At 54.9% G+C, this 10,062-nt stretch overlaps 1 protein-coding gene across 1 annotated transcript; it reads left to right on the top strand.

The window, feature by feature from the left end:
* Positions 1-2,129: 2,129 nt before the first annotated feature.
* Positions 2,130-9,722, top strand: LOC111162534 (mitochondrial ribosomal protein L4). The gene is made up of 9 exons (XM_022527022.1): positions 2,130-2,362; positions 2,447-2,513; positions 2,600-2,750; positions 4,385-4,436; positions 5,435-5,552; positions 6,468-6,574; positions 6,696-6,805; positions 6,885-6,961; positions 8,012-9,722. Exons 1-9 carry the CDS (start codon positions 2,306-2,308, stop codon positions 8,155-8,157), a joined length of 885 nt encoding a protein of 294 aa, XP_022382730.1. The 5' UTR covers positions 2,130-2,305; the 3' UTR covers positions 8,158-9,722.
* The last annotated feature ends 340 nt before the right edge of the window (positions 9,723-10,062 follow it).

The raw sequence follows: 10,062 nt of genomic DNA, 5'->3' as shown, positions 1-10,062 counted from the left end.
GGAGTGGGGATTGCAATTTTGAATGGGGTGGTCAGGACAGGCTTCTTGGAGGAGGTGACATTTGAACAAATAATTGAAGGAGGTGAGAGATAAAGCCATGTGGAACTCTGGGAGAAGTATGTTCCAGGCAAAAGAAACACCAGTGCAAAGGCCGTGAGGTGGGTTCAACTTAAATGATTGAGTTGCCATCAGGAAGGTCCAGTCACCCCTGGCTCCTGCCGCTCTCTCCCCACTTCTGGTCTTTGCAACTTTGTTCTTTCAAAACACGTTTTCTCCTCTGGACAAACTCCTGATAGACCCTCAAATCTTAGCTCTCAAGTTACAGCTTCAGAGAAGTCACCTCTAAGACCCCTGCCCCCAGAGTTTAAGAGTTCTTCCCCTGGGCTTCTGCATACACTATAGGCTTCCCTTTCCCATTCTTCCCCACCCCCCCAAGATTTTATTTATCTATTTGTCAGAGAGAGAGTGCATGCTAGCAAGCATAAACAGGGGGAGCAGCAGGCAGAGGGAGAAACTGGGGACCAGCAGGTAGAGAGAGAAGCAGACTCCCAGCTGGGTAAATAGTCCAAAGCGGGACTCTATCCCAGGGCACTGGAAAGGCAGATGCTTAAGAGTGAGCCACCCAGGCATCCCCTTTCCCCTATTCTGATTTTTCAACCTTCTGCACTGTGCTGTGAGTATCTCAGTGTTGTCTGCGGGATTTACCTATGCAGTACCAGTAGGTGCCTAATAAATCATTAAGTAAGTGCTGTTCCATCATTTGCTACATAGTATCCAAACTTCCTCCCACAGGACAGACTAGTAAATCTGCTTATAAAATCCTAAACTGGTTCTGGGAGGAGATACACAGCTGGTTGTGGTGGTGGCTTTTGGGAGGGGAACAGGGAGGGGCAGGATCATAGATTGCAGGAGACACTTCACTCTAGTTTATACTCCTGTAGTTGTTGAAATTGTCTTTACCCGGTGTGTGAATTACCTACGCAAACATAAAATGAATAAATAAAATTCTACAACATAAAGGATTGAAAGAGCTTTCTAAATTGCAGAGTGGGCGGAGTTTTAAATATGCATTCACAATTATTCTAGCAGGAATAGAACACACAATGAAATGCATTGTAAATTTTATTAATACTACACAAAAATATCCATGTTATATATCAGACACAAACAAAACAAAACGCCCACTCACGTCTTTAGTAGGTATTCGAGTCTGCTAGGTCCACCCCATTCCTGCCTTGGCTCTTGACTTGTTTTGATGACAAAATTCATCTTCAGTAGTAGTAGTAATACCATTAAGTGTTCGCTTTGTGGTAGGCATGACTTTATTGAATGAAATCTCACGACCTCTCCATTTTCCAGATGAGGAAACTGAGGGCTCCCAGACCTCGTTCTAGGTCACGCCAGGCTCCGCGAGGCAGCTAAGGCTGCTATGGGTTCATGACGCCCCCTGGAGGCCGCCCGGGGAACGTGGCAAAGAACCTAAAAATGAATATTTGAATTTCGGTTGTAAGGGTGCGCAACGAGGGAGGCCATCCGGGGTCTGCGGGCTCCTCACCTTGCTCTGTTTGGGGGGAGAGGTCTGAGAGGGGACAGGACCCTGTCTAGGAGGTGAAGACACAGACCTAATTTGTGTTTTGAGGGGAAAGATACCCCTCTACCTTGGGGGGATCTGAGAGGCACGGTCCCACAGCCTCCGTACTTAGGGTTTTCAGCGACAGACGAGGTCCTACACGTAAACAAACACACAAAACCACTCTATCGAAAACCGAAAAACCACCGAGGAGGGTCCGGGAAGCTAGATGGAGCGGGAGCGGAGCGTGGAGGGCTTGACCGACACTAAAAGCGTAACAGGTATTGGTCATATTCTCTTAGTGCCCGCCCCAGGACCGCCCAGCCATAGGCGGGCCATTTTTCCAGACTTAACGCTCATTGGCTAAACGAGGAGCGAACCTTTTCCGGCAGGGAGGTTTCATTGGCTGGATTCCTGCACAGGCCCTTTGGGGGCGGGACCCAGAAAAAAAAGCGTAGGGCCTACGGAAGGGGCGCGGCTTCTCGATGTAAGGTCACGTGTTTCCAGGCGTTGCAGGGTGGTCCTTTAGGCCAGGCGTGAAAATTGGAACCTGGGGGTTAGTTTTGGGGCGAAGATAGAGGCACGCTGGGCCAGGCTCCGCCTACGTCGCTCTTGCATACTCAGCTTTCCAGCGCCGATCCGAGCGGGGTGCATGGTGTCGACGGCGTGATGTCATCGCTAGGCGCCGCGCGCCGCCAGAAGGAGCCTTGACCTCGTGTTGGGGGCTGCGCGACAATGCTGCAGCTACTACGGGCTGGGGCGCGCGCCTGGGCTCGGCCCGCGGGCTGCCGGGTGAGGCAGGGGACTGGAGACGGGCCGGAGGACAAAGGTTGGAGGTTCCGGGGGTCGTTTCTCACACTCGTCCCCCGTTTACAGGGCTTGAACGCGCTGGCGGAAGAGGCAGCACCCCAGGCGGCGAAGCCAGAGTCGGTAGCTAGCGCGGGTGAGGTTGCCAGGGTCGCTCTAGGAGGGGCGGCAACCGAGAGTCCCGACGCTCGGCCCTGACCCGTGACCTCCCCATCGCTTCAGGTCCCCAGGCGCCCGTGCTGCGCAGGTGCGAGCTCCCGGTACCCGCGTCCCGGCGTCCGGTGCAGGCCTGGGTGGAGTCCCTGCGGGGCTACGAGCAGGAGCGCGTGGGTCTGGCCGAGCTGCACCCCGAAGTTTTCTCCACAGCGCCCAGGTGGGTGGGAGTGAAACGGTGAACTGAGTTCCAGAGGGAGAAGGAGCGGGGCTTGAGCCTCAGCGTCTTCACGTGCCAAAAGGGGACGATGGTTTTCCCTGCCAAAGAGTTATGTGAGGTTGAGGTCTAAGAGTTAACGTCCTGGAAGTTAAGGTCGCAGAATTCTGGAGCCCGAGTGACTGAGTTCGAATCCTGCCTTCCCTCTTGTATTCCAGTGTCCCCATTCTGTCAGACCTGAAGAGGTTTCTGTGATGATGAAATGAGTTAATTCTGGCACCTAATAAGTCATGTAGCTGTGTTGACTATGGTCGCTGTTACTGAATTTTGCAAAAATAAGCACTAACAATGGTTATGCCCTGGCATAGCCTCTTTGCATTTTGGTTAAGTAGGTCCTTAGAGCAATCCTAGGATAGGGTTCAGTTACTCTTGCTTTGTGGACAGAGAAACTGAGCACAGACAGGGTAAGAAATTTGCCCAAGCTCACACAGCTTGGAAGCTTTAGAACTGGGATCTCAGCCTTATGTGGGCCAGCTCCTTGGGCTGGTTTATCGCTTGCCAAGGTGTATGTTGCCCCTCAGTTGCTTCGTATTGGGCACGTAATAAGTGCTGTTAGTTTATTATTGTTACTGATATTGGTATGGTTTGCCCCTTGCTTTTAGAGTCCCAATCTAGTAGAGAGTGACAAAAGAAATTAAAAACAACATATTTCGTGTATTCTGTAAATACTTACAAAGCATCTGCTACGTGCCGCATTCCATTCTGGGTGTTGGGAATTCAGGGAGTGAGCACCAAGGTTGCTGATGTTGCTTACAGTGCAAAACGGGGCTCCGTGAACCTCTTCTCGAAAGGGCCAGATAGTAAACATTTTAGACTTTGTAGGCTCTCCTGTTGCCATGACAACGACTCCTCTCTGCTGATGTAGTACAAAGTGGCAATAGGCAGTTTGTAAGCAAAAGCACATATTTACAGAAACAGGCAGTAGGCCAGATTTGGCCTACTAGCCATAGTAGCTTGCCAAGCCCTGGCAAGCTTCCCCAGCGGTCATGTCCAATGTAGCCCCATAATATGAGTCATGTGTGTAATTTACATTTTGCTGGTAGCCACATTTAAAAAAAAAAAGGGAAGAAACAATCTATTTAATTTAACCTGGTATATCTAAAACAGTGTATTTCAACATGAGGCCCTGGCCATGTTTCAGGGGGTCGGTAGCCACAGTGGCCAGTGTGCAGGGCTAGAGAGGCAAATCAGTCCCTAAAGAAGGTCACAAGGAGTAAGTTGTAACAATAGGAAAAGAGTAAGGTACTGTGAGGAGGAGGAAGAGGTGGCTCTCTTCTTAGCAAGGAGGCTCCTCTCGGAGATATCTGGGCTGAGACTTACTGGCTAAGGAGGAACCAGCCAGAGGAAGAGCGTTTCAGGCAGAGGGAGCAGTGAGCACAAGGCATGGAGGCTGGACCCCATTTCACAGAATGGAAATGGAGTTGGCCTGGAGGTGGTGTGAGATGGGGCAGAGAGGGGTGGGGGCAGATTGCACAGGGCCCTGGAGTTGGATGGTAGGAGCCCCTGTTTTTGTCTGGAGAGGTGGGGGAGGGCTTTAACTGGAGGCGGGCCTTTCACGGGCTCTTCTTTCTCCGTAGGTTGGATATCTTGCACCAGGTTGCCATCTGGCAGAGGAACTTTAAGAGAATTGTGAGTGGCCGAGTGGGGTGAGGTTGGCAGAAGGAGGCAGAGGAAGTTCCTCAGTTTGTCTTCTCTGGACTGCTAGGCTCTTCTGAACCATTCACTGATAGGTGACTTGCCAGGTGTTTTCTGAACACCCACCGTGCATTAGGCTTTGTGCTAGCGGACAAGACAGACAAGATCCCTGCCCTGAGGAAGCTCATAGTCTCGTCAGAGAGGTGAACATGAATCAAGTAGGCAAGCTTGTAAATATATGACAAGGGAGGTTTTTCCCGGAGAAAAAGAGACATTTAACCTCAGGTGTGTAGTAGGTGCTAACTAGGTAAAGGGGGCAGTGGCGCTAGGGTAGAGGTAGTGGGAACAGTATGTGCAAAGGTCCTGCGGCAGAGACAACAGGGAGCCTGGTGTGGCCACAGAGGTCAGCAGGAGCAGTGGTGAGTAGTTTGGATTAGTTTTTTTTGCCAAGTACATTGAAGAAGCCATTATCAATCAGGGTCTCTCTGCTTTCTATCTGCTTATCTCAGAAGTCCAGTGAGTCCTTTCCCTACCCACACCCTCCCTGGCTCCCCATAGTCCTAGGAATGAAGTCTTTAGCTTAGCATGGAAGTCTCTCATTATCTCCCCACCCCATACCTCTCCCTGACTTTTCTCTAGCCTCTACACACGTTTCCCCACACCACACCTTCCTTTTAGTGGCCACCACATTAAAATCATTCAAAAACTGCAGAGTGACTATACCGTGTGCCAGGCAGCAGAGTCCCTGCCTTTCTGAGGCTGACATTCTGGAGCGGATGAGGGAACTGTCGATTTCTTTATCGTCTCTCTCCCCAAGTGCTGTGTGCTTGTCCCGATGGAGCCCTAATCTCTGTCCCTCCTGTTGTAGGGCTCCCCAATGGCGAACCCCCACTGCCCAGCTCACTGCTTTGTTCCCAGGTCTGGGCCCTTTCAGCCATGACAGTGTTTGCCCCGGGAACCTGACCGTCCACCTCCTCCCTTTGCACCCGCAGAGCTATGCCAAGACCAAGACTAGGGCCGAGGTGCGGGGCGGAGGCCGGAAGCCTTGGCCGCAGAAAGGCAGTGGGCGTTCTAGGCAAGGCAGCATCCGCTCCCCGATCTGGCGAGGAGGTGAGCGGGCAGGGAGGGAGGGACCCTGGGGGTGTCTTCACACCCATCTGGTGGGATAGCTTGTCGGTCCCATTCCTTTCATCTAGGCAGGGGCAGTAGGACTCTGGCCCTCAGACCTCACTGCCCGTGTGCGGGTCAGAGATCAGAGAGTCGTCCATTTTCCCAGCCCCCACCAGCTCTGGCCTTAGCCTCTCTCACCAGACTATGGCCATAGCTCCCTTTGGCCCTGACTACTGTCTTACCTCTCCTGGGCCACCCTTCACACAGCACCCAGAGTGCTTTTCCTAAGCCTCCCGGTGGCTCTTGCAGCCTTTTTGGTAAGTCTGAGCTCCTTTCCTTGGCATTCCAGGCAGTGGTGCCTGCAGACCACCCCCACCCCCCACTGCCCTTGTTCCTCCACATCCTCCCTGATCGGACAGCTGATGTCAGGGTCCTCTCCCATTTGCCTGGCCAACTCTTCTCATGTGTTTGGGCTGTGCCTCTTCCAGAAAGCTTTTCCTGACCTCCTTTGGGTCCCCCACCCCCAACAACTCCTGGTGCCACCCAAAGGAGCCCTGATGTCCTATATAGTTGAACCTCTGTCTGAAGGTGAATGACATGAGGCCGGGGATCCTGCCCATCTTCTTCCCTGATGAACCCCCCCACCCCCCCAGGGCCCAGCAGAGGGAGGACGCACAGGTAGATGGGCCTCACTTAAGGTTTGACACTGAGGAAATCGAGGCCCAGTGTGATAAAGTCACCTGTCCCAGTCAACGCTGGATCCACTGCCTCCTCTCTGTCCCTCCCCGAGGCCCGGTCCCCTTTGCTGATTCAGTTTGCCTCCTGGCAGCCTCCCTACACCAGCTACTGTGAGAAATTTCTGTACTCTACACCCAGCTGGGGTCCTCACCTGTCCACACGTCTCTGTCCCTACAGGAGGCATTGCCCACGGCCCCCGGGGCCCCACGAGCTACTACTACATGCTGCCCATGAAGGTGCGGGTGCAGGGCCTCAAGGTGGCGCTCACCGTCAAGCTGGCCCAGGTACGGGCCTGATCCCAGCAGGAGCTGCTGGCCTGGTGAGGGGGGAGGCTTTGGGGGCTGGAGAGCTCAGGCAGCTTCTGGGGGGCTGTCGGGGGCTCAACCCGTCCATTCTTCCTACTAGGATGACTTGCACGTCGTAGACTCCCTGGAGCTGCCGACCTCCGACCCCCAGTACCTGACCGAGCTGGCCCGATACCGTCGCTGGGGGGACTCCGTGCTCCTTGTGGACTTGTGAGGGCGCGGGGCAGGGCAGGGGTGGGGGCGCTGGGTGCCATCCTCTGCGGGGTTCACCTCCTGACCTCTGTTTCAGAGCCTATGAGGACATGCCCCAGAATGTCGTGGCAGCCACCTCCAGCCTCAAGACCTTCAACCTGATCCCAGCTGTCGGTGAGCAGAGGGCCCCCATTCTCCCGGCCTCTAGGTCCCCAGCAGTGCGTGGGCCAGTTCAGATTCTGTACCTGCCACCTCCTCAGCCCAGCCCTTACCTTCCCCAGACAGAGCATCGGGAAAATGCCATCCTTGAAAAAGGCTCTGTCCAGGCTGGGGTCATAGTGCTGGGCGTCGAGTGAGTGGACTGGCCGCTTGTTGCCCTCATCTGGCTCCTCCCTCCGAGAGCCTGGGAGGTGGGATCCAGTCTGGCTTGGGCATGTCACACCCATCACCACACTGACTAGTCCCTAGAGCTCTTTCTCCGTCTCCTGATTGCATGACCGACTTCCTCCCGGACAGTTGCCTCTGGGGGTCTCACCTTGGCTCCTTGAACTCCTTGCTTCCTGTGGCTCAGACCCCAGACCATGCTCTCACCCTCCACTCATCTCTTAGCTCACTCTGTTGGGTGTGACTTTAAACATATCGGGCATTCCACTTCTTCCCCCCAGTACCCCCATCTCCCTCCTGGCCCTGGCTCCTGCTCTCCTCCGCAGCCTGGTCTCCCCACCACAGCCACCAGAGGACGCCCGTGAGCACCCGGGCCCCGCCCCTCCCTCCTCTGCTGTTTCCCACTCCCTTCTGGGTCAAGGCCCAAGTTCATCCTGAGGCCCACAGGATCCTCCACAGCCTGCCCCATCCTCTCCCTGCACTCCTCGCCTCCCCCACTTGTCCCGCTCGCTCGCTCACTGCAGCCACAGGCCTCCTGCCGTACATTCATGCCTCTGCCCCCGCTGGAGAGGGCGGCGAGGATCACAGCCCCATCGCAGAGCAGAGCCAGGCACGCAGGAGGCTCTCGATCAGAAGCTGAGCTAAGGACCGTCCCTTGCCCAGGGTCTTGCCATCAGTGAGCAGCTGAGCCAGGGCCCGAGCCTAGCCTGCAAGATCTGTGAGCCCGTGTCGGACCACAAGGGGCAATACTGGGAGGGCTTGCTTCCTCGAGGAGGACATGGGCGCCCAGAGGTGGTAGGCAGCCCAGCCTGGACCGCATCTCCGCTCCCACACCCCCAGGTCTGAACGTGTACAGCATGCTCAAGCACCAGACCCTGGTCCTGACCCTGCAGACCGTCGCCTTCCTGGAGGAGAAGCTGCTCTGGCACGACTCACGCTACACGCCTCTCTACCCCTTCCGCCTGCCCTACCGTGACTTCCCCTGAGCCCTGGTCCTCTGCCCTTGGGGGCCCCTCAGCCTCCCTCTTCCTGGACCCCTTCGTGCCGGGTGCTTGCCCCGAGCCAGGCCGAACCCCCAGTAGGCCTGGGAGCCTCGTGCCCACCCTGTGAGAGCAGGGCCGCACCGCCCGAATCCCCTCATCCCTGTGCAGCCGTGCGCAGAGTGGCCGAGTGGGCGTCACCACCAGAGAGGGGCCGCTCGGCACATGAGCCCCACCGGCCTCTGGCCCCAATTTTCTCTTTCATTTTTAACATTGACTCTGGGTTTTTTTTTGTTTTTGAATCAGAAACAGAACGGCTCATTGCCATTTTGTAAATACTTCCACTTGGCAAGTCTGGCTCTTTCCTCAGTGCTGGGTGCCGCTGGGTACCTCTCTCCAAGGGGCAACCTCAGGGCTGTTCATAGCGATGACCCGCCGTCTGCCTCCCCAGGAGGAGTCAGGTTACAGGACTGTGCAGGGGAGTCGTGCCACCGCTGTCCCTAGGAACCCGCTCCCGCTGCCTCCCCGCTGCTCAGGGCTGCCCCCAAGAATTCACATCCCCGATGGGGCTCGTGCTGCCTTTGGTCGTGGTCCTGCAGGCCAAGCAGGGGGGGTGATTCTACAAAAAGGAAGCGTAAACCTGAAGCTTTTCTCATGATTTCCCACAAGCAGCGTTTGAATCCCTGTGCTCAGTAAATGAGCAAATAAACACACTTTTTAAACACCGAACTAGCATCCTAATTGTGGGGTCTGCTGATATCTGCTCCCCAAGCTAATTTTCTTGTAATAGTCCTAACACAGACGACCATGTGGTCAGTTTCCTTAAAGTCAGCCAGAGCGGACATCTGCTCGTCTGTCTAGCCAAGGGAGGGGGGGGCAGGGACCACCCATGGGCTAGGCAGCCCCTTGCCAAAAACATCTCTGGAATGCGTCTCTGGGGAGTGCCTTCAGAGCTCGCAGCACATTCTTTGAAAATCCTCATGGATAAAAACTTTGATCCTTAAAGCACCAGACTTGACAAAGTAAAAAAGCCATTTGGAGCCTGTGTAAGAATGGGTGCGGAGGGCGGGTGGGAAATGTCCCTTGGGCTGAAGCCAAACTGGTCCCTACCTCTCCCTGTGCCTCTCACTGGCCACGTGGGGATGTGAGGCTTGGAGTAAGACCCAGCTGTGCTGACAGCGCCCAGACCAGTCTAGATCATCGTAGCTAGAAGGCAGGCTGCTTAGTCGTCCACCTCACGGCGGTCAGGAAACAGCAAGGCCAACCCACCCCTTTCAGACCAAGGGTGAAAAAAGGCATTAGAGAAGAATGATCTGGGTGGCTCAGTCGGTTAAGCATCCGACTCTTGGTGTCGGCTCAGGGCAGATCTCAGAGCCATGGGATTAAGTCCTGTGTCAGCTCCACGCGGGGAGTTGGAAAATCTCTGTCCCCCCCCCCCACTCAGGAGCATGTGCGGGCTTTCTCTCTCTCTCTCAAATAAATCGGACGGGGTTGGGGGGAGCGGATGCCTGGGACGCCAATTGTTGGCGTCTGCCTTTGGCTCAGGTCATGATCCCAGGGTCCTAGGATCGAGCCTCCCAACAGGCTCCCTGTGGGAAGCCTGCTTCTCCCTCTCCCTCTCCCTGCTTGTGTTCCCTCTTGCTGTGTTTCTCTCTGGCAAATAAATAACCTTAAGAAAAGAAAAAAAAGATGATCTGATACTAGAATGTGCTTTCAAATAATTGGGAGGCAGCGTGTGTGTTGGTCTGCTAGGGCTTGCCTGAACCAAGTACCACAGCCTGGGGGGCTGAAGTAACAGAAACATACTGTCTCGTGGTCCAAGAAGCTGGAAATCGAAGATCACACTGTCGGCCAGGGGGTTCCTTCTGAAGCTGCGAGTGAGACTCTGTCCCATCCCTCTTCCCCGGCTTC

The sequence above is a fragment of the Enhydra lutris genome, unplaced genomic scaffold, assembly GCF_002288905.1.
Source record: "Enhydra lutris kenyoni isolate GAN:26980312 unplaced genomic scaffold, ASM228890v2 scaffoldscaffold92, whole genome shotgun sequence".
NCBI classification, from domain to species: domain Eukaryota; kingdom Metazoa; phylum Chordata; class Mammalia; order Carnivora; family Mustelidae; genus Enhydra; species Enhydra lutris.
This window is presented reverse-complemented; position numbering and strand designations above follow the sequence as displayed.

Coding starts and splice junctions, on each gene's coding strand:
- LOC111162534 (XM_022527022.1), top strand. CDS start 2,306: ATGCTGCAGCTACTACGGGCTGGGGCGCGCGCCTGGGCTCGGCCCGCG. Junction 5,553..6,467: donor CTCCCCGATCTGGCGAGGAG/GTGAGCGGGCAG, acceptor CTGTCCCTACAG/GAGGCATTGCCCACGGCCCC. Junction 6,962..8,011: donor CAACCTGATCCCAGCTGTCG/GTGAGCAGAGGG, acceptor CCACACCCCCAG/GTCTGAACGTGTACAGCATG.